Source organism: Balaenoptera musculus, chromosome 5 (assembly GCF_009873245.2).
Source record: "Balaenoptera musculus isolate JJ_BM4_2016_0621 chromosome 5, mBalMus1.pri.v3, whole genome shotgun sequence".
NCBI classification, from domain to species: domain Eukaryota; kingdom Metazoa; phylum Chordata; class Mammalia; order Artiodactyla; family Balaenopteridae; genus Balaenoptera; species Balaenoptera musculus.
In genome coordinates, this window is record NC_045789.1 from 66,707,903 (window position 1) to 66,732,706 (window position 24,804).

The following is a 24,804-nucleotide window of genomic DNA, read 5'->3' on the forward strand; positions in this document are numbered from 1 at the left end:
TAATATTCCATTGTATGTATACACCACATTTTGTTTATCCATTCATCCATTGATGGACTCTTGAGTTGCTTTGACCTTTTGGCTATGCTATATAATGCTGCTCTAAACATGGTGTACAAATATCTGTTTGAGTCCCTGCTTTCAATTCTTTTTGATACATACCCAGAAGTGGGATTGCTGGATCATGTGGTAATTCAATGTCTAATTTTTTTTGAGGAAATACCATACTGTTTTCCACAGTAGCTGCACAATTTTACATTCTCATCAGCAATGCACAAGGGTTCTAATTTCTCCACATCCTGGCTTGACTTATTTTCTGTTTTGCTTTTTTAAAATAATAACCGTCCTAATGGGTGTGAAGTGATATCTCATTGTAGGCCAACATTTGTCTGTCTTTTTTATTTCAGCTATCCTACTGGGTGTGAAGTGCTATCTCATGATTTTGATTTTTATTTCCCTAATAAGTTGTGACGCTGAACATCTTTTCATGTACTTATTGACCATTTGTATATCTTCCTTGGAGAAATGTCTATTCAAATCATTTGCCCTGTTTTCAACTGGCTTGCTTGTCTTTTTGTTGTTGCATTGTAATAGTTCTTTATATATTCTTTTTAAAATTATTTCCGCTTTATTGCTCAAGCACAGAAATTGAGGCGAAACTGGAGAGTTCTTTATATATTCTGAAGATAAGTTCCTTATCTGATATATGCTTTGCAAATATTTTCTCTTGTTCCTTGGGTTCTCTTTTCATCTTCTTGATGGTGTCCTTTGGAGCACAAACGTTTTTAATTTTGATGAAGACCAATTTATCCTTTTGTTGTTTTTTCTTATGTGTTATATCTAAGAAATCATTGCCTAATTCAATCTTCAATTCATGAAGATTGACTCATGTTTTATTCTAAGAGTTTTAGCTTTTGCTCTTGCATTTAAGTCAATGATCCGTCTTTTAAAATTGAAGTATAATTGACATATAACATTGTATTCGTTTTAGGTATACAACATAATGATTTGATATATGTGTATATTGCAAAATCACTACCATTAAGTTTAGGTAATATCCATCACTACATATAGTTAGAAATTTTTCTTTTTTATAAATTTATTTATTTATTTTTGGCTGCATTGGGTCTTCGTTGCTGCACATGGGTTTTCTCTAGTTGCGGCGAGCAGGGGCTACTCTTTGTTGCAGTGTACGGGTTTCTCATTGCGGTGGCTTCTCTTGTTGCAGAGCATGGGCTCTAGGCGTGTGGGCTTCAGGAGTTGTGGCACGCGGGCTCCGCAGTTGTGGCACACGGGCTTAGTTGCTCTGTGGCATGTGGGATCCTCCCGGACCAGGGCTCGAACCTGTGTGCCCTGCATTGGCAGGCAGATTCTTAACCACTGTGCCACCAGGGAAGTCCGTTACAAAATTTTCTTAATGTGGTGAGAACTTTTTTTTTTTAAAGAAATAGTCACAAACTTTATTATGTTAAAGAGGCAGATTAGAAAACAGTATTATGGTATTATCTAATTTTTAAAATGTTTATGAATATATTGCTTTTATAAATAGCTCGAATAGACATACACTAAAACATTACCATTAAATCCAAGGAAGAAGGGATATATGTATACGAGTGGCTGATTCACCGTGCCATACAGCAGAAACCAACACAACATCGCAAAGCAACCACACGCCGATCAAAAAATTTTTTTTAATTAAAAAAAGTTGTGGTAAGAACTTTTAATATCCACTCTCTTAGCAACTTTCAAATATATAATACAGTATTGTTAACTGCAGTTACCATGCCAATGATCCATTTTGAGTTAATTTTTATATGTTATATGCCTATAATTTTTAAAATATTAATCAAATATATATAAATCTTTTTAAATACTATTGAATTTATTCCTTACTCTGCAAAAGAGGGCTGTTGTTGAAATGTTGGGCAGTTTCCTTAACTAGAATCATTTTCTTATGAATTCTTTAAAAATGTAGAAGGACGTTTACATGTAAAAATTTTTTTCTTGTTTTTAATCATATATACATTGTATTTAAGAATTTAGAAAATCTTTGAGTATATTTTTAACCAATCATTTATTAAATTTTTGTGTGTCTAACGTGCACAAGCAGCTCTCCAAGCGTTGGATGATCTGCAGGACCAAATGCTGCAGAAAGGTCAAGGTGAAGGACAACAAGGAAAGGCCTTTGGGTTTGGTGGTTAGAGATCACAAGTGCCCGTGAGGATGCAACTGCAGCAGGGTCAGGGGTGGGCAGTGAGGGCCGGGAAGTCTCAGCAAAAGAGACCACTTGTTGAGGAAAGGAGAGAAATAGAGTAATTATTAGAAGGTACAAAAGAGTCAAGTAAAGAATTATTCAAAACAAGGGAAACTGGAGCATGAGTGTATTGAGAGGAGACAGTCAGTAAGAAGGTGAGCCTGAAGATCCTCAAGAAAAGGAGAAACTGAGAGTCTGCTTCTCAGAGGCAAGCAGAAAGGATAGCGTTAAAAGCATAGGTTACAAAAGTAACTTGGAAATCAGAAAAACCTATATTCCTTTAAGGAGTAACTACCTATAAATGTAATCGATTTTTCAGTGCAAGGTTGTCATTTAAACTAAAAGAAGTTCAAAGCGTAGAACTTGAGCTCCAGGTGCAAACAGACCTGGGTTTACATTCTGGCTTTGCTACTCATTAGCCGAGCAGCTGTGGGCAAGCTATTGAACTCTTCTATAAAATGGGATCAATAATAGACCTACCTCATAGGGCTGTTTGTGTGAGGATTCTAGGAGGACTACATATAAATTTCTAGATAGTTACACATTCTCTGTAGCTCTAGCAGAAATGAAACACATCCATGTTACTTCAGTTGAGAATTCAATTGGTTGAAATGATATTTTATTCTATCCTAACCCTCTTCCTACCATTTAGTCACAGTACTCTTGACGAATATCTGAGAGGCACATACGGTGTGTGTAAGAATGGCTCTTGACTCATTTTCATTCATGTTCTATGGAGTCAAACCTCTTTCCCCTTCCATCCCCTGGAGTGAAGGAGATGAAGTTAGCTCTCATTTTAGTCAAGCAATTCACAGTGGCGGACTTGGATGTATTCTAGCCGTACTGCGTGCTCAGTCTAGGATGATGGGTCCTGAGTGACAACATCAGCACTAGATTTCACTGTTTTGAAATTTCTTCCAGCCCGAGCTAGGATAAGTTATTAAAGCTCTTTATGACTACATACTGCCACATACCATTTTCCTTAATCTCTGGTTAATGAAAAGACAAGCTCTTTCCACCTTTCTTGTACAACCATATTCATTTCTGGGCAAAACTCATGAAAACTTCCCCCTCAAAGAGTAATAGTTTACTTCTAAGAGAAATGGAATTGTGAAAGAAAATACCATTGACTTCCAGTTACTGAAGTTAGATTTTAAAGTCCGGGGACATAGACGAAGGTGAGCGATCTTTCTGGCAACATATGTATCAGCCCCACTCATTCTCTCATCTCTCCAGAGATGCTGTTTTTCCCCAGCAAATACAAGTAACTGCGCTGCGTTAGGGGTATTTGGTTTTCTCAGAAATTTTTCGTTTTCTCAAAAATGTTTTGTTTATACTTTTAAACCTTTTCCCTCTCATGAGCATCGTTCTTTGTTTTCTTTACTGTATCCTGTTGTAATAAGAGGATTTTGTTTTTATACCGATTTGGAAAACTTCCTTCCTGGCATTCAGATTCTCTCTTCCGATGTCAGAATGAGAGATAATGGTCCTTTGCCAGCCCTTGGGTGGGGGAGTGATAGAGAAACAAGGGGAGCCCTAGTCTCCCCAGGCCGGCCAGGTTGACGGTCTCCGTGTGTGAGAGCTGCCCAGTGTGTGCCAACAGGGCTTCACTGTTCCCTTCCGCGACACCGGGGCCTTAACATGCAAGGCTAGTGTTGTGAAAATTGTCAGTATTTTCTAATCGATGCAATCTTTGAGGCATCAATGGGGTTTCTAAAGTACTGAATCACTCAGAACAAAGTTGGGTTTATTGCAAATGCCAGCTTTCTTGATCAAAATCCACTCTTCCTGGCTTATGACACGCCTACATCTTTCTGAAGCAGGTTCCATTCAATAGTTTCCTTCTCATGAAAAACTTAAAATACAATATACCATGTTTTTTAAAATGTCTACGGAATTAAGGGAGGCATATAGCTTAGTGTTACTTGCCTATGAAAGAGATTTTGAAAGCTGATTATCCTCCAGAGGCCTGTTCAAATAAAACCTTAATTTCCCAAAGTTGCCTACATTAGCTTACAGTAATATCTAACAAATATTAGAACTTTAGTGTTTAAAGCGATCTATGATGGGGTGGGGGGAAACCTAAGGGACTGCTTAGTCCAACTCCCTCACCTGTTAATGAGGAGACAGAGCCCAAGGAGGTGAAATGAAAAGACCAAAGTGACTCTCCCCGGATCAGCGCCGTGTTCAGAACCCAGGTCTCGACCCCACGCTCACATCCTGTCACGTCCCGCTCTCTGTCTTTTGAGGTGGGATCTGGTAAATCAAAATATAATGAGAAATCATAAAGCAATCTTTTCAAAAGGAGAAACTAGATTTTCTCTTTTAACCCCTGGCCACTTCCCAGTCCCCTGTTGCCCTAAGTTTCTGTCTGGTTCTCTCTGATGCTTATGAACCAGAAAACTGACCAGAATTATGTGACTGAGACAGAGGGGAGTATAAGTCCCGAGGTAAAATTCACCCAAGATGTGGTGTCTGCATTGAGTACTTGTCACATCTCATTCATCCACACGTTGTTTCATCAAAGGAACACTGACTGAGCACCCATTATGTGCAACGCGGCAAGTAAGTCCCGAGTCCCTGCAAATTACAGAGGAAAACAAAATGATCTCCCTGACCTTGAGATGCTCTCAGTCTAGTACTGAAGACAGGTAAATAAACAACCTGCAGTCCGGGTGCTGTCATGAAAGGATGTCCAACTTCTCTGGGGGTCAGAGGAGCCAAAGGAGGGAAGGGCATTCTGGACAGAGGGTGCTGCACAGAGGTTATAATTGGGCGGTTTTGGAGAATGGCTCGGTCCTTCCCAGTAGCTAGAGCTGTACTTCTGAAACTTCAATATGCATGCAGATCACCTGGGGTTCTTGTTCAAATGCAGATTCTGATTCTGTAGGTCAGGAGTGAGCTCTGAAATTTTGCATTGCTAATGAGTTCCCAGGTGATGTCAGCGCGCTGTGGCCCCCCCCCCCCCCCCCCCCCCCCCCCGCTTTGAGTAGCAAGGAGCTACGGAAAAGATGAAGTAGGGAAAGAAGTAGGAGCCAGTTAGTAAAGTATTTTGAAGGTCATGCTCTAGAATTTGGATTCTCTCCGGAAAGTCACAGGAGTAACAAATAGACTTGAATAACCTGAAACTACTGTCGGCTTTCTAAGTTTATTGGAAGCTCAATAAGGCATTTCCTCCGGGAAGTTTTCTCACCGTTCCCTGGGCGGAGCGTCACGTCCATACCTTAATTTAGAGCCAATCACACTATAAGGTAATGCTGAGCCACCCATCTATCAAATTCACTTGACTCTAAGCATTAGAAGGACAGTAATGTCCTTTTCAGTGTTGAAGCCTCAAGACCTAATGCATCTAACACCTGCCACTGTATCTGACTCATAGGGGTTTGTCCATAAACTGTGATCCTATGATATTCTTGCTCTAGATCAGTGGTTTTCAAATGTTCACATACATAAAAATGACGGAAGGCTTGTTAAGACAGAAATTGCTGGATCCCACTCTCAGAGTTTGTAATGCAGTAATTCTGGTCTGGAGTCCTAGAGTTTGTGCTTTAACATGTTCACAGGTGATGCAGATGCAGCTGTGATTACTTCCTACCAAGCAGTGTTAACAAATGAGATAAAGTAAGTTAATGGCTTAAAAGTATGGACCCTAAGCTGTGGAATCTTGGGGAATTAGTTAACCTTGCCAGGCCTCAGAATGCTCACCATAAAATGAAGGTGGTAATTATAACACCTACCCCCTAGGGCCAATGTGAGGATTCAACGAGCTAATATATATAAAACACTGGGGAATTGTTAATAAGTATTAATTGTTGTTGCTAAAAAACTCACCTCAATGGCTGATGGCACAGAGAGAATAAAACAGCTTCGTAACAAAGCTGCAATGTGTTTCTTTACAGGTAAACTTGGCAAATGTGAGCCTAATTGTTAATTTCTGAAATCTGTAGGAATATCATAGCCCCTGTTGCATTTTTGTAAGCACCGTTTTAATATTTTTTAATCTGTGAAACACTAGCTGACTCCACATTTGTTAAAAAGTGGCTATAATAAAAAAGATAGACAATAACAAACAGTGGTGAAATTGGAACCTTCATACACTGCTGGTGGGAACGTAAAATGGTGCAAACACTTTGGAAAACAGTTTAACGGTTTAATAAGTTTTTCCTTAAAAAGTTTAACACAGTGTTACCATTTGACCCAGCAATTCCATTCCTAGGTATATACTCAGTAGGATTGAAAACATATGTTCTCACAAAAACTTTTACATGAATGTTCATAATAGCATTGTTCATAGTAGCCAAAATGTGGAAAGAACCCAAAGTCCCATCAACTGATGAACAGTTAAAATGTGGTATATATCCATACAAGGGAATAGCATTCAACCTTAAAAAGAAGTGACGTACTGATACATGCTACAACATGGATAAAACTTGAAAACATTATGCTAAGTAAAAGAAGTCTGATACAGAAGGCCACATATAAATGAGTCCATTTATATAAAATGTCCAAAAGGGGCAAATCCATAGAGACAGAATGTAGGTTCGTAGCTGCTGGGGCTAGGGAAAGAAGAGAACTGGGAGTGACTGATAATGGTATGGAATTTCTTTGGGGGATGATGAAAATGTTTTGGAATTAGACTGCGGTGATAGAGAGTGGTGATAAACAGTCTTGTGATGATACTAAAGACCACTGAATTGTACCCTTAAAAAGATGAATTTCATTGTGTGACTTATATCTCAATGTAAAAAAATTACTTAAGACCCTGTAATCCTACTTGGTGAGAATAACATTTTCATCTTAGAGTTGCACTGTCCAGTAAGGCAGCCACTAGCCACGTGTGGCTCTTGAACTCTTGAAATGTGGCTAGTCCAAAGTGAGCTGTGCTGTAAGTGTAAAAAAATATACACTGCAATTCAAAGACTGTTTTTAAAAAAAGAATGTACATTATCTAAATACCTTTCTAATACTGAAGTGATACTATTTTGGATATATTTAGTTAAATAAAATATAGTGGTAAAATTTACTTATCTGTTTATTTTTACTTAAAATGTGGCCACTAGAAAATCTAAAATTCTGTTATGTGGCTCACATGATCCTTCTATTGGCCTGATCTGCCTCCAGGGTCCTCCTTAGTAGGTTTGAGTCTTTGTAGAGACACAGGAAAGTGTTTGCATCTGGGGTTAGTGAATCTGAAGCTGGTCCTTTTCCTTTACATAAAGGGCTTTGTATCCAGCGCTTGATTAGCTCTCTTCCATTAGCATGACTCAACACATGTAAACAGGGCAATTCAATGGATGCTTCCAGTTTTTGTTCTTTGAGCAGAAGGCCACCTGCAAAAACAGAGCCTTGTTATCTCAAAGAGCAAGGTTCTGCACCATTATTTTAGAAAGTACTTCTTGTGTCTCTTGCTAATGAACTACACAGCAAGTCATCTGAAAAAAAATTTAAGGCGTAATTTCTTGCCTCCTCACAGTAATTTTTTTCCAAGGCTCAAGTCTGTGTCAAAGTTTTCTTAGCCTTGGCATAAATTTCTAGGTATCAGTGAAAATTGATCATAAAAATTCTTCTGGAAGGGAAAATTTGTTTTTTCCACATCTTTATTGGAGTATAAATTCTTTACAATGTTGTGTTAGTTTCTACTGTACAACAAAGTGAATCAGCTCTACATGTACATATATCCCCATATCCCCTCCCTCTTGCGTCTCCCTCCCACCCTCCCTATCCCACCCCTCTAGGTGGTCACAAAGCACTGAGCTGATCTCCCTGTGCTATGCAGCTGCTTCCTACTAGCTATCTATTTTACATTTGGTAGTGTATATATGTCCATGCCACTCTCTCACTTTGTCCCAGCTTACCCCTCCCCCTTCCCGTGTCCTCAAGTACCTTCTCGACGTCTGCGTCTTTATTCCTACCCTGCCACTGGGTTCATCAGTACCGTTTTCTTAAATTCCACATATATGCGTTAGCGTACAGTATTTGTTTTTCCCTTTCTGACTTACTTCACTCTGTATGACAGATTCTAGGTCCATCCACCTGGGAAAATTGTTTTTAAATAAACTGAAGACAAGGATTAATTTGGTAGACAAAGTAGTTAAGGGCAAATTATTTGAATACTGTAGAAATGTCTATCAGTAAGGAAATTAAGTAGGTTGATTGCTTTTAAAAAATCAATATCTTTTTGTTATAAAAACAATATATGTTATTTTGAGAAATTTCAAAAACGATGAAAAGCAAAGAGAAGTAAATAACCAACAATTCCTAATCATACTTCCAGAGATAATCATTGTTAATATATAGAGGCCTATCCTTCCAGGGACAGAAAGGTCAAAATAATCCTATATAGAGAAAATTGGCCCCAATTCTATTAACTGTTGGTCAGAAAATAGAACAGTTATTTTTCACCTAACAAAAATAATTCTACTGGCACTAAATTTTGAGAAGATAAATCAGATTTTTACAAGTTTGTTTATAATATCCCTATGTTACAATTTACTAGGTGGACTTAACGTAATCCTTTAGCCTTTACTTCAATAAAACAAGAAAGATATTTACATTACACACATCAAAGATGTGGGTGGGCACGTCTCTCTACATTTTTCTCTTCTCTTCACCAACAAGGTTGTATAAAAATATTAACTGCTTCCCCATAGGCTCATGTATGTTGTGTAGTATCCACGTCATGAGGCAGAAGGATGGATTTTTCACTGGAGTTTTTATGGACCCACATTCAAGTGTTTCCCCAGCTGTGTTTTCAGCTTTGGGTTGCTAAGCTTCTTGAAAAGTAATCAGTTTTGATCATCTTAAATCCCAAAGTAAATTTTCTTTTCTGGAGATTACTCTAGTTGCTAACACAGGTTAGTCTGGGCTATTGAACCATATTTTAGTGCCGTGACATCCAAACATGAAAGCTGTGGTTTTGCTTCGAGGTGAAAGGGTGATTTGAAATATGACTCTTATTCTTCCCTGCAAGAGGTGAGGTCTCAGAACTACTTTGCTCTTTTTTTAGTTGTATCTTGTCTTATTCTTTGGCCATTTCATCGTATAAGTCTGCTCTCTTCAAAATAGTGTAAATGCCTTTAAAGCCAAGATTCTTATATGATGTTATTTTTTGTATTTGTTTATATGTTTTATAACTTTCTGTGTACACACACAGACACATACTCTCAGTAATACTTGTTTCTTGACTAATGAGAAGTACAGTGATATTTAAAAGTTTTGGAGATTGTCATTTATAGGTGATTTCTTGTTAGATAACTTTTATAAATGACTATGTTTAATATTCCGTAGTTTAAACCTTTCAGCTGTAACCATACAATTAGCCACGAAGAGTCAGAGTGTTTGCTAAGCACTAAGGCTCTGCCATGTAACCGTGCTAGCTTGGGCAGATAAATTAGCCCATCTGTGCCTCAGTTGCCTTATGGAAATGATAGATTACTAATTAACTGAATTAGTTAATTCATGTAAAGCGAATAGCGTGATGACTGGCATATTGATAAGGTGTCAATAAACATTAGCTGCCGCTTCTGCCACTAGTAGTACTATAATCAGTACACTCTTGACCAGTGAGATCAGTTCCTCCACAAGTGGAGAGAGGCTCTCTTCTTCTGTGCTGGAATCTTTGAGAGCTTTCTATGTGGAAAAGTGAGGCAACAAGGGAATATCTGCAGAGCTGGCCAGCTAAACCAAATCAACAACAAGTCGCTATTCGTTTTGTGACACATGCAGGTATTAAGAAAATGAGATGAAAGCAGCAACAGGTGTCCCAGGAGACACTTAATTTGGTCAACATGTGCTAACCTCCCACCAGCCATACGGTGCTATCCTGGGTATGGGTTACTGAAGAGTAGATATAAGATGTAGTGCCTGCCTTTGCAATCTTCTATCTCCCAGGAACTATTAAATACATGATATTTAGGAGTTAGTTGTGTCCATGCAGAGAATGTGTTTTCCCAGATTTCTAGGAAAAAAATTAAAAAGGAGCCCTGTTATACATGAAACACTAGAATAGAGAAAGAAAAGATAGATACTCAATTAAAACATCCAAGCCACTCTATTAATCAGCTATTGCTGTATGATAAACCACTTCAAAACTCAGTGACTAAACCAACAACCGTTTATTATTTCTCATAATTCTGGGGGTTGGTTGAGCTACTTCTCTGTAGATTTTGCCTGGGATCACTCGTGAGGTTGCCTTCAGCTGGAAGGTCCAAGATGGCCTCACTCCCATGTCTGGGAGTCGGTGCTGGCCATTCGTGAGAGCCTCCATTCTCTTCCAAAGGTCTCTCATTCACCAGTAGACTTGCCTGAGCTTCTTTACAGCATGGCCATCTCAGGGTTCCAGGAGGGCAAGAGTGGAAGCTGTAAAGTCCCTCAATGCCTAGGCTCTGAAACTCCCACGGCATGCCAAGGCCAGTGCAGGCAGAATCACAGGGGTGGAGAAATGGTCCCTAATTCTTATTGGGAGAAGCATATCATATGGCAAAGGGGTTGGACACAGCATCAGTTAACTAATTCTGCATTAACAAACCATCCCAAAAGTTATGGCTTAAAACTAATCTCCCACAGCCTATTCGCCTTCCTTTAACATGTGTCATTTTCTCTTTAGTGACATGTGTCATTATCCCTCCTGTTTCTGCGGTTAATCAGTTTGAAATGGCATGACAAAGCTAGGGTCAGTGACTTGAGGAAAAAAGAAAACTACATTTCTTTCTCACTCTCAGAGTTCAAAAGCAGATGAATGAATTGAGGAATAGCTCCAAAAGTCAACTTGGGATAAGATGAAGAGAGGACATGTTTCATTAAGAAGAGGAGCCAGATTCTGAGGGGGGGCCACACCCCTTGGGTCCTCCCTGCATCTGGAGCTTCCTTTGAAGTGAAGGAAATTGCTCCACCACAAGGAGGCGGAGGGAAGCAGGTGGATGTGAGCACAGACTGTGAAACTAGTAAACATTCTGTAAACACCGAGGGGGCGGTCAGCAGCGTGGGCTGACCAATGGTATCTCGAGTTCGTTTTCTTGTCTTCTTATATTTTACCTCATATTTGATCCTGAAGAAGTTCACAACTTAGACAACTTTAAAGTTCTTGGACTTATGACCTAAAGAGCAACAGGTCATTATCCAGGTACCTTCACCTTCTGGCTTCTCTGTTGTGGGGAGAGAAGAACCATGACCCGACCCCCCTAGAGAAGCTGCTCCAAATGGTGTGATTTGCTTTACCTACAAAGGTTAACCTGGGAGTCATTTCACAGAAGGAAGTATGGACAAGAAGGGACAGAGGTAGAAAGGCCAAAAGATATTCATTTCTAGAAAGAAGTTGGAGCCTTTCTGAGCGCTGTTTCTGAGATGAAACACTATGCCATGGGAAAGTAGGTCTTAGAATTAAGAATGGGAATCCCAGAATCAGAAATTCTTACCTGGGGAATGTTTTGGTACAGGGGTACAAATGGAATCGCAAATGTTCCTAGAAAGGAAGAAGTTATCTGGGAGGCAGAGCCCTTTGAACTGGCCGGGTGAGCTCTTTATGTCTGAACAATACACATTCATACATTTTCACAAATGCATGTATGTGATGGATTTAAACATAGGTACATGTGTGTGGTCATGTGTGGGTGGTCTTTTTGTTTGTTTTCCTTTTTTTTAGGCTTGGTGCCTACTCTTCTCTTACAAGCATATCAATTCCCAACCCACCACCTACCCAGATAACCCTTATTAATAATCTAATAAGTATCTTTCCTATTTTTACTGATGGCTATATAATCATATAAAGATGCACACATACACACACAGGTGCTTTCTGATCATTGTTTGTTTTACAAAATAGAAAAATATTACCCCTTTTTTTCTGCACTGTGCTTTACTCAGTCAACAATACCTTCTGAAATTCCTCCTGTCAATTAGCAGAACTCTATGTCATTCTTCTTGATGGCTGTGTTGTTCTATCATAGGCTATGCCATAGTTTATTCAGCCATTCCCTATTGCTTGAAACATTGTAGCTTTCACAGACAATTTGAAAAAAATAAAATAAAACAACTCCCTCCTTCCAAAAAAACACTTTATATGAACCCTTATGTTCTAGTGACTTTATTTCTATTGGAGAGTTTCCCAGGAAAAAGATTTCTGGCCTAAAAAGTATATGTATTTTAAATTTGAAGTAGATATCGCCGTACTGCTTCCCCAAGAGGCTGTAGCATTTTTCATTCTGACCATGAAAGTGATCCCTTTCCTACAACCCAGCCAGCAAGAGGTGTTTCATATCTTTTAAATTTTAGACAATTTGGTAGGTATAAAATGATATCTCATTGTTAATTTGCATTCCCCTCACTTTGGGTAAATTTGAGGATCTTTCCTTGTTTCTCAGACATTTGGATTTGCTTTTCTGTGAATTGCCCATTCACAGACTTTGTCCATTTTCCTACTGGTTTGTTCTTTTTTTTTTTTTTTTTTAATATTTGTTTATTTATTTGGCTGCACCGAGTCTTAATTGCTGCATGAGGGATCTTCGGGATGTTCGTTGCGGCATTCAGGATCTTTTAGTTGCGGTATGCAGGATCTAGTCCCCTGACCAGGGATCCAACCTGGGCCCCCTGCATTGGGAGCATGGAGTCTTAACCACTGGACCACCAGGGAAGTCCCCTGGTTTGTTCTTGTTTCTCTTGTCAAATTATAATAAATATTTGTATATTATAAAAATTAAATATACTATGCATGATATGTATTTCTGCAAACCTACTATGGTCAATGATATTTTTATGATATCTTTGCTTTAAAAGTTATAATTTTAGAGTCAAATATGCCTATCTTTTCTCTTGTAGCTTTTGACTTCTCAGTTTTGATCAGGAAAGTTTTCCTGCACAATATAGTACATATAATCTACTAGATTTTCTCACAAGAGCTTTGCTTTATCTTTATATTTTTACTCATATATTTGTACTATATCCTTGGATGTGCAATCAAACTGGGATCAAATAAGGTACTTATTTGAATACAGTGGCTTTCTACAGAGTTCTAATAACTGGTGAGGAAGTCTCTGCCCCATTTTTACTTTTCTAAAGTTACTTAGCTTTTCTTTAGTATTTAATTTTTTTCTAGAAACTTTAAGATCACTTTATCCAATTGCCAAAAACAAACAACCAAAATACCCACCTTATTGTGAGTTTTCATGAAATCCATACACAATTTGAGGGAACATTTTTATGGCATTGAGTTTTCTCATCCAAGAATATGGCATGTCTTTCCATTTCTCCGTTTACATATTTTAGTATGATTTTGTTATTTCCTTTTTTTGTTATATCCAAATATTCCATAGGGGTTGATTTTAAATGATTTTTTTCCATTCCTATTTTATTGCTAGAGTAGAGAAAAGCTAATGATTTTTTTTTTTTTTTTTGGCATATTTTTGGATCCATCTACTTTACAAAATTCTCTGCTTAATTCTAGGGGATTTTTACTAGATGCCTTTGGGTTTTCTAGGTTTACAATCATATCATCTGCAAAAATAGATCATTTTTCCTCTTCCTTTCCAATGTTTTTTCCAGTTTTCAAATTTGTTGCCATAAAGTTTCAAATTATATTTTCTTTTAATATGTTTAGTCATTTTAATATCTGTTCTTTCTACTTCCTGATCTTTTATAGTTTTGCTTTTTCTCCTTTTAAAAAATTAGGTTGTTTATCAAATGTATAGATTTTTAATACAACAAGATTTTAAATTTCTTTATGTATTCAACTACTTTTTTCCTTTCTATTATATTAATTTAAGATTTTACCTTTATAATCACTCTTTATTGTTCTTTTTCTCATTTCTTAGAATGTGGATTTAGTTTCTTTACTTCTCATATTTATTCTTTCACAAGGAAGGGCTTTTGGCTGTAAAATTTTTCTAGTATAATTTCATAGAGTCTTAGAGTATTTTACAAAGGTTGCCTTTTCATAGCTTTCAAGATGGTTGGTTATTTCCCTCTTGATTCTTCTTTAAGCCAAGTATTTTCTAAGTATTTCTTAATTTTCAAGTAGACAGTTTTTGGTCATCTTTTCATAATTTTTTTTCTTATTCATTGAATTAGGATCAGATAATATAACCTATAAAATCTTTATTTTTTGAATTTCAGAAGTTTTCTTTGTAGTCAGCTACATGATCAGTCTTTATAAATGTTCTGCAGGCATATAAAAAGTAATGAAAATTATCTTTATTTGAAATGTAGGGTTTTGTTCAATTATTGTATTGGGAAGCAGTATGGCACAGAGATTAAAAGCAAAGACTTTAGGGAAAATATGTTTATTTTCAATCTTGAACTTACCATGTGACCTTGACCACATTTGTAAGATGTAAATAATAGTATCTGCCTCATAGGGTCTTTGTGAGGATTAAATTATTTAGTATTCATAAAGTACTTAGAATAGAAATAAGCACATACCAAATGCTATATAATTAATTGTTTGTAAACAAAAAGAATTAGTCAGTTCATATGTCCTTATTTCCTTCTTTCACCAGAATTGTCCAATACAGTCAAAGAGATATATTGGGTTAGTATAAGTTTTTTTGGTGTTTTTGAGGATGGCTCGTGTGTCAGAACATTATTCTGGTACTATTTTCTTTTAATATAAGTTTTAAATTATTAAAGTGATAGATTTTTAAATGTAATCCTTTTTTTCTTTAGATTTTCAATGCTGATTTTACTTCCTTGAATTTTTCTTATCTCCATTACTTTTTTTTTTTTAACATTTGACCACACAAATTAGAATTTCTTTGCCCTTTAATAAACTTAGTCCCAATCTCATTCTTCCTTAACTAAGTTGCCTTTTCCCCCAAACAGTACATAAATAACCATTCTCATTATACTTTAGAATGCTGAATTTCCTTCAGAGCAGTTCAGGCAAATTAAGTAGCCTGTATAATCACAATGGATTACAGATGTGCTCCCAAAATGATGTTAAATGTACTGAGTTCCACAGTCCATTCATTCTTACAATTTCCAGTGCCATTCATTTTTTGTGTTAATCCAAGTTTCTGTCTCAAATCATGTTCCTTCTCCCTAAAGAAATCCCTTTAAGATTTCTTGTAGTTCATGCCTATTAGTAATAAATGATCTAGGTCTTTGTTTATCTGAAAAAGTCTGAGTTTCACTTCATATTTGCAAGGCTCTTTCACTGGGTGTAGAATTTGGGGTTGACAGTTTTTCCCTTCCAGCATTTTAAAGATGTTCCCCCATTGCCTTAGGCTTTATTCCTTTCTGACCAGAAGTCTGATCTTTCTTATCTTCCTTCCACAGGCCTGATCCATGAGGAAGCGTTTCTCCCACCTTCTACCCTGCACCAGTCTTTCTCAGGAGGTCTGTGGAGAAGAGCCTCTGATTAGGTATGACTCCTCTTTTTACCTGCGACTCCCAGGGTGTCTATACTCTCATGATAGCCCAAACTTGACTTTAGAAATTTACTACAGATTTTAGCTGAATTTTTCTTACTTGCTTTCACGGCAGATCTGCCTTCTTCCCAATGCTCTGCTTCAGATTAGCTAGTACTCATATTTTTTCCTTGGAAGTGCCTATCTTCTCTTAGATTTCAGGCTAGCTGGTTGCCCTACAACTTCAGATCACTAATGGGCCCCAGAAGAGTTATGATTTTGTAGATTATTCTACTTTTTCTTAGGGTGTGAGTGATGTTCTTTCCAGTTTTTTATTTTCTAAGAAGAATCCATCTACTTAGATTTTAAGTGTAATTTTAAAACATTATTATTTAATTTATACATCTAGCAAAAAAAAAATATATATATATACACACACACATATATATAATCCCTTCTTAGGGTACTTTTATAACTTAACTTATTAATTTTTTTAACATGTTCAACTGCATGGTGAATTATAAAGATCATATATTAAAATTTCTTTTTAAGTATTCCAATTATCTGTTGTAGTAGATTGTATTTTCCAAAATGGCTACCACACCACAATTCCCATCCCATATGCTCTTCAATGTGACCTTGACACTTCCCATCATGACATAGAAAGTATTTTTTCATCCCTTTGAATCTGGGTGGCCTTGTGACTCTTTCTACCATTAGAATATGGGAGAAGTTATGCTATACAAGTTCTGGTCATAGACCATAACTGACCTGGCAGCTTCCACTTCACTAGGCTAGTGGAGACTCCAAGTCTTGCAGTGATCTTGTGATCCAGGTTCCTTGGATTCTCCCTTAATTCTCTGATGAGTATGTGAGGAGAGAGAAGTTGTTTTAGCACTTGTTTACAGCCTGTTCATCTTTTTGTTACTTGATTCTATTCTCAAGTATTTTTAGATCCTTTCAACAACTCTTATAGATCATTACATTACCTCACGTTATTTTTGTGCATCTCTTCTGTCTTGTCTGATTTTGTGTTCACAATTCCAAGGTCATTCTAATGGCATCCTAAAGTTATCCACCAGAACTGTGTTTCTTAAAAATCAAGTTGTTGTTATATTTCTAAAAGTGTTTGGTTTATAGTTAGATGTTTAACGTTTGATGCATACTTTGGTGTTTGATGCAAATGGGATTATGACTGTTATACCTTCTTTATAAAAAGTATCTTTTATCATAATGGAATATCTTTTTTTTGTCCTGTTTAGTGATTTTAAACTTAAATTTTACCTTTGCTGATGTTAATACGCTACTTCAGGTCTTTTTATCTTTTCATTTGCCTCCTTTCCTGCCCTCGTTTCATCACGTTAACAGCATTTAGTTAAACTTTGTGTTTGAAAGCCTCTGAAATTTACTTATTCCGCAAATATTTATTGAGCACCTACTATGTCTTAGACTATATCTGGGCATTGGTGTAAAAAACAAAGATCCCTGATCTTAAGAAATATTATGGGAGGAGACAGACAATAAACAATACACTAAATAAATAAGCAATTAACATAACGTGTTAGAAGTGATAATGATGTGGAAAAAAGTAAAAGTAAAGCAGGGTATGTAAGATTGGGAGTACAGGGGGGAGGAGTTTGTAATTATAAATAGTGGTCATGATAGACCCCACTGAGATGGTGAAATTTGAGTCCGAATTAAAGGAGGGAGGAAGCAGTCCATGTGGACACCTGGAACCTGGAAGTGTTCCAAGCAGGAAGAACAGCCAATACCAAGTTGTAAGGAGGAGGTATGCTTGCTGTGTACGAGGAAAAGCCAGGAAGCCAGTGTGGCTGGAGTAGAGTGAAAGGGAAAAGTCGTAGATGAGGACTGAGAATCGGCATGGATCTGGCAACAGGACGTCATTGGTACCTTGGCTGAGGGTGTGCGGTTTTGATGGAGTGACGGGGAAATGCCATGTTCTTCATGATGGTGGATATGCTTAATTCTACTTCTCTCCAATTCGTTTATGATTGGTTTGATTTTATTTTATAAGCTTTTTCTTTTTCCTAATTTTCACAAGTTTGATCAATATCTGAGGTGGGATATCTCCAGTCTAAATTCCTTGAGTTTTCCGCTGCCCAGCCCTAAACTCATTTCTGTCTTCACCTGCCACAAGAAGAGGCAGGGATTTTTAGCTATTCTTTCCTGCAGACCTTTGGTACAGAGGAAAGAAGAGGGCTGTGTGTGACTTTGGGCCACTGTATCAATCTGGGTGGCAAACAGGTGCTGTAGTCAAATCCAGTCACTGAAAACAGCTTATGAAAAGGGGCCATTTCCAAAGGTGAGGGAGAGGGGACAGTTGCAGACTCAGGGCTACTGACAGTGGTGTTTCGGTGGGTGGGTGAAGGCATTTACCACGCAGGAGAGAAGCAGTGGCTAGAACTCTGAGAGAAAGAGAGCTTGTGCCGCTGTGTCAGAAAATGAAAGCACTCTATTACTCTGGAAGGGGAGTTTAAATGCACGTAAGAAGCATGTCACTCCCTCAGAATTCTATACCTCCAAAGCGTCATCTTTTCCAGTTTCCTGCTCCTGCATTGCTCTTTTCTTGGTGACCTGTGACCTGCTATTCCCACCCAAGCGGTTCAGCCCCATCCCAGACATGGGCACAGATTTTCAGTCTTGGAGAATTATATGAAAGCCAAATTAGTCTGTCTCTGACTTTGGACTGATACTCATAATTCTTTTCTGGTTACAAGAAACAACAAATCCAGCTAGCCTAAGCACACCCCAGATACCAGGTGTACCCCCTTATCTACTCTTTGGAGCTCTAGTTCAACTTGGCCTAAACCCCAATACCACCGCCCATGAGAGTTCAGAGTCCTTGGTACAATCTCCGGGGGCTCCTGGGTTCCCTTCTCTTGCTCCTCCCTGTCTCCAACTCCCACATCCTCATGGGATCTGTCACTTCTGCTTCTTGTCAACCTGGCTTTTAAGTCTAGACATTTCATCAGTTTGCCCCCCAGGTATTCCCATTACTTCAGCATGTTGTGAGTATAAAAACTTTAATAACAGGTCACATTTCATTTGGTCTCAGTTTATTTTTTCTTCAAATACTCTCCAGTTTAAGGAGGCCGTCCTGTGCTTATGATAAGAGAACAAAGAAGTCCACAGCATTGGTTGCTGGTATATTTTTACTGGGGCGGGGGGGGGGGGAAGTAATATAAATTCTTTCCTAGGGAGAGTAGAGCAAAAATCAGCAGCTCCTCAGAAACTTGGAATGGACATAGCCTCAATTTGATAAATTGCCCTCCATCAGATTCACAGAACAACAAATGGATTTGGGTGGCTCCCCTGATTATGGCACCACCACCATCTGTGAGAATTGTTAGTATGTGTGGTGACCCCATGTTGCAGTGGAATGGCCATCAGAAATAAGTAACTTTCCGTTTGTGAAAACATCGCCAAATATTCTAGGTGATATGACAGTCCATGTAACTAGGGATGATTTTCAAAATATTTAACAATCAGTACAGCACGGGCATCAACCAGTCTGAATAGACCTGAACAATCAGAAGAGATGTCAGGAGTAAACACCCAGTACAGCCCCAGCTGAATATCTACCCTGCCTATGACTTAATAGCAACTCTGCTAATTCACATCATTTTGTACCCAGATGCTTCCTTTCTCCTTCCCTTTCCAAACTATACTTTGCCCATTCATTCATACATTCATCCATCCATCCATCCATCCACCCATTCATTCAACAAACACATGATTAAGCTTTTCCACGTGCTTTCCCAACCTTTCTCAGCTCCTGTCCTGTTGTCACTCACACAGGTATCTTCCCTAATTAAGTCCTTGCGTGCTTAACCTCATCCTGGCATCTGTTTCTCACAGGACCCAGACTAACTCCTAATGGTGGTGTCAAGATCATAGACAGCAGAGCTCGCTTGTTACATTTGGGTCAATCCATCCTTGGATCATTACAGAGGGTAACTTCACTTTCGTTACTTTGGGCAGGCGCATTGACAGACCCTGATTACTCTTTCTCACTATGTTCCTCTTTCCATTTAAGCAGGGATGAAGAGGGTAGGTAGTATACAGTTTCTATAGAACAAGGAGATTTGTAGGTAGGGGGGATGGGGACAGGGAGGAATAATGGCAATCAGTTTAGAACGTTTGGCTTTGAGATGACTAGCACTTGGGACCTGACCTGCTGGTGACCTCTGGCATGTGGTTCCTGGTCCTTTATTCTGGAAACGATGCTACCTTCAGATTGGTAGAGGGTAGATCAGAAGACTCACAGGTCTTCTTCCACCTTCAAGTTCAAGGAGTTTGGTGTGTGCAGCGTCCCCTTGGGGCAGAGATGAGGAGGGGACATGCCCAGCATGACTGCTGTCCCCTCTGCCAAAACTGCACAGCTATATGACATTGAAGAACAAGCATCCAAAGTGGGAGAAAGGACTGAAGGCCAGCCTCTCCCTTGCCACGTGGATCATGCCACTTCAGGGGGACAGGCTGAGCTGAAAAGACCAGCCTCGCCGCCCTAGGCTGATGGCCGGTACTGACATTGACAAAGCCTCAATTAAGGCAGTACAAACAGAGAACTTGGAGATCTGGGGCCTCTATTACCCAGGCCGGTTTATAACACTGCTCCTAGCTCTTAACTCTCTGCAAATGTTCATCGAACTGAGCTGAATGGATTTGAAAATAAAATGCAGGCATCTTTCAGACAGTCTCATACCCCAGGGAGAATGAGCTTCTGCTGTCTGCGCTTTGGCACCTTGGTTGCAGTTGAGGTCAACATTTCCAATGCAGGATTAGCTGAGCCACCCAGTAATGGGGGACTCCAGGAAAGGTTCATGATGGCAACAACCCCACATTCTCATAATTGGCGAGGGAGAGTAGGAGGGGAAAGTATTCATTACTCTGGGATAATCTAAACTTCGACTGGAAGTGCAGCTTCCACGCTGAACTTGGGAGGTGCTGGCAGCTCCTGGAGCCAGAGTTACCAGAACTGGCCATGGAGATGCCTTCGTCCACATCACCGGAATCCATGTTCACTGCTCCACCTTGCTGTGGCTTCACGACCACCGGGAAGCACCCTTGTTTACTCCAGGCACCTCATCATGGAGTAGTGGCAGGTGCCCAGGGAAATTCAGCTCTAAGAGGGGCGGAAAAGAGAGGCAACCATCCAGGTTCATTGTCCGAGCTGAGAGGAGCATCTTCACCAGCTCATGATCTGAGAACAGACAAACGAACTTCCCTTTGCTGAGACTCTGTTAGTCAGAGTCAGACCAAGAGCTGTCTCCACATTAATGGTGAGTGGTTTTCCTGATATCCCTTCTTATATTCTTTGACTTAGGAGAACTGAAGGACAGGATTCTTGGCATGATCCCCCGTTTTTGAGAACCTGCCCTCTCTTGGATGGAAGCAGAAGTTCAGTGGGAAGGAAAACACTTCCCTATCTAGAAAGTTAGCTTCTTCTGTGCTTATCACACCCGAAGGAACCAGCAACGTTGATTCCCCTCTTGCTTTTGCCTTTTCCACTCCATCCCTTATTGGGCCGTTTTGTGTGTGTATCTGTGAGTCACTGTATGTTACTAGTTATTATGAACTTTCAACTTTCTCAGGAAAAAGTTTGAAGAAGTTGGGCTCTTAGGCCTAGACAGAGCACTCCATTAGACAACATAAAAGACAGCAAGTATATGGAGGGTTTGTGAAGAGAATGGTCGTATGGTCTTCTTCACTGAGGACTGAGTATACAAAACATAGAATTAAGTGGGATTTAAATTATACAACACTGAAAAAGCTTATGAAGTTTGAGGTGAGGATTTTAACTAAGGTTTACCAAAGTCGTCAACTCCTCTTTAAAGGAATTTCAATTCGTCTAAATATCTACAGATGTTACTGTCACCTGAGAGCACAGGTCTTTTTCAAGTTCTTCTCAAGGTGCCAGCCAGTGCTGACTGTGGGCATGAAACTCTGAGACCACATTTGAGAAGTTGCTAGTTTTTCTACCCACTCAGAGAACCCTCCTCTACAATCGTGAAAATTGTTAAAGGCGTAAGAAGCCTCAGGTTCTCTGGAGTGACACACACAGAATCTAGAAGCAGGACAAGACCCTGTTCCCATGAGCCCCCTTCTTGGCTAAGGGCCAAGGCGAGGCTATGTGGAGCCTGGGAAAGCTACAGGCTCTAAAGTAAGCAGATCTGCACCCCAGTGTCAGCGCCGTCATTTACTAGCTGGGTGAACTTGGGCAGAACTCTTTAACAACTTAAAGCCTTTACATGAGAAGAAACAAGCTGACCTTCCTCTTTGCTGCAACTGCACAAGCACCCGGTAATTTCCACCTGTGCTTTAATCCTTTGTCTTTAACTCTGCTTCTCCATTGATAATGAGTTCCTGAAAACAGAGACTCTTCTCATCCTTAACAGTGTTTAACAATTTTTTTTGAATAAGTGAATGAATGAAGAATGAATGTCTAGAATGTAGTATTACTGTGAAAATTAAATGTAATAAAGTTAGTTCCCTTCCCAAAGTCTACAAGCCCAGACTCCTGGGAAAAGGAAGGAGGGATAGTTCCAAATTTAACCTAACAATGGGAATTCCCTCCCTTCCCTCATTCCTTCCCTTGTTTTATAGTCATCTTTAGTTCTTTTAACTAATATTTATTGAAGGCACTGGGCTGTGTTCCTTCCAGGCACTGGGCTACGTCCTGAAGGTCTAGGAAAAGTCGTGTTCACTAGCTGACTGTCTAGAGAGCAGATTGTCTGTAAAAAATTACAATCAGAACAATAACTGCTGGACTAGGGCGTGAGGAGAGCACAGCGCAGGCGCGGATGTCGGCTCGGGAAAGCCAGGGGAGATTCTGTACAGGAGGTGGCATCTGTGCTGAGACATGAAGAGGGAGAAGGAGTTACCCAAGCTGAAGGAGGAGAAATACCTGAGTGTCAGGTTTGCCTGTAACCTGCTGGGCATGTTGGACAAGTTACTTTACCACTCAGAGACTCAGCTTCTTCATCTGCTACGTAGAGCTAGCTCATGGGGTTTCTGCCAGGATTCTGTAAGAGAATATATACAAGTGCATAACATCAATCCAGGCGATGGTAAATGAGCAAGAACTGTCAGGATGGTGCTGCATGGGTAAGAGCCTAGCAGTGAGAGACACTGTGCTGTTATGGGAACCACACTCAGGTTTGTTGGGATATCCAAGGGGACCCCAACAAACAGTGACTCTCCTAAGTTTGGAATAATTGGAGAAAAATTCAAAAGAGTAATCATGGAGGCCAAAATATCGCCTTTCAAATGGTAATAGCTAAATTGGAGAATGAGGCCTGGAACAAGGAAAAACAGAGCTTGAAGGCACCCGGCCTGAGCAGATCTGGGCACGGCAGCTTCTCAAACAGAAGCCTGCCTGGGGAAGCCTCAGCACGTGCAGCAGCAGAGGAAAACTCGGGCTCACTCCCAAGACAGAAAGGGGAGGAGAGAAGCCAAGCTCGCCTGTGGTTTTTTTCCATTTTTCCAGTGATGGACTTGCAGGGGCAGAATGAGTGAAGGGCGAAGCATGGTCGGAGTTTGCTTTGGAAACCACTCTCCTGTGGAAATGGGGGTGTGGGGGGGCAGTCCCTCTAACACAGTGTTACCAGGGCATGGGGGCTGGGGCGTGGGTGGTATTCTGTGGGTGGAAGGGATGTGGAGGTGTTGATGAGGTATGATTGGCAGGCAGGGGCCAGGTCATGAAAAGCCCAGCGTGCCAGGCAAGGCAAATGAACTGAAGGTGGGATGACTGCAGAGAAGAGTCTCAGACCAGGACTGCCGAGGAGACTTGACTAGCGCGGCTGGCATTGCGGAGCATACAGATATGGTGGCACCAACCATCGTGCTTATAGGAAGAAAGAAGGCTGGCACCCTGGTTCTGCCAGGCCATTAGGAAGTTGAGGATGCAGGCGAGGAAGTGGGATCTGGACCAGACAGGCTTGAAGTGAAAACAGTAGGGAACAGTATTCTTGGGCAGCCTCTAGGAGTCAAGAACCAGGGATCACAATCAATTCAAAGAGGAAGGTAAAATTTGGGTAGGGGAGTGGAAAATCTGAATGGCTAAAAGAATATAGGAGAGAGCAGCATTCTCAGATTTTTTTCTTGAAATTGAAGATTTTTGCATGATAAGAAGATCCAAGCGGTGGCCCCGAATATGGGCAGCTTAAGAGGAGTAGTGATAAATGTCCTTAGAGTTGACAAGGTCAAGGATGTAGAGGGGTTGTCTACAAAGACATGGAAGCCCCCAGGATGAGGCCAAAGTTCAAAAGGAGAGGAGACATTTTACACCTTTGGCACATGGTATTGGGTCAGTTATAGTAGCTATATATGATGGAACCAAGAAAGAAAGATACGAAAACCTTCAAAATAGCAACAACCATCAGCAAAAAAATTGAATAACCCACCTGGTTTATGCAAGGATGGAGTCATAAAAACATAGATATTCACATTTGTGGAATATAGGCCTTGTGACATTTACAGAGAGAGAAATAATGATGTCTTTTTTTGTTTTTCTACTAAAGAAGAGTGTGCCGTGCTGGCCGCAGGTGTGTGTAGGAAACGGTCACAAAATGTGTGCCACCTCCAGTGACCAATGTACTCCCTCTCCCGCCAAAAGCACACAACCCAGAGAGTGCTCCCAAACTGTACATCCATCAAGTATCCTAGAAGCTCATCTAGAAGCCAGATAACACATGGGCTGTGAGTTTATGAGAGAAATGCAATCTCTTCCGCATACACAGAACCAGACGGCATCTATCCCATCAGCTGATATCTGTGATTATCACTATTATTTTCCATAATTGGCCTTCTGGGTTCTGCTTACTTGTAACTTGCTAAGTACTTGTAATTATCCAATAAAAGATTTGGAGCTAAGCTAGTTCAAAAAAGAAACTGAGGCCAACATGATGCAATATGTACAGCAATTCCATCTCATAATGCTAAATACTTTCAGCTAAAGAGATGCCTTTTATTACAATCAGATGGAATATGTTCACTTTTGCTGTGGCATTCAGTCATCTTAGACAACTCTACAAATATGCTGTGGGGGAAGAAAAAGGAAGCAAAGAGGGGCTAAAGTAGTTCTGACGAATCTTGAGGTATGGTCTTAGCAATAGTTCATTGCCAGGAAGAATCCTTGAGAATGCCAACCTTCATTGTAGTGATCTAGAAGGAAAGAGCTTTGAAAACAGA

General features: G+C 39.7%; 1 protein-coding gene across 2 annotated transcripts in view; it reads left to right on the forward strand.

Annotated features, from left to right (window-relative positions):
* LNX1 (ligand of numb-protein X 1) overlaps window positions 1–24,804 on the forward strand; it is a 219,936-nt gene that overhangs the window by 41,246 nt on the left and 153,886 nt on the right. Inside the window, exon 2 of one of the 2 annotated variants that reach the window (XM_036851979.1) lies at window positions 15,521–15,606. In XM_036851979.1, coding sequence (XP_036707874.1) covers window positions 15,530–15,606 — 77 coding nt within the window. In that variant the 5' untranslated portion in view covers window positions 15,521–15,529. Of the gene's footprint in view, window positions 1–15,518; window positions 15,607–24,804 lie in introns of those variants that run through there. The other variant, XM_036851974.1, reaches the window with a different exon arrangement.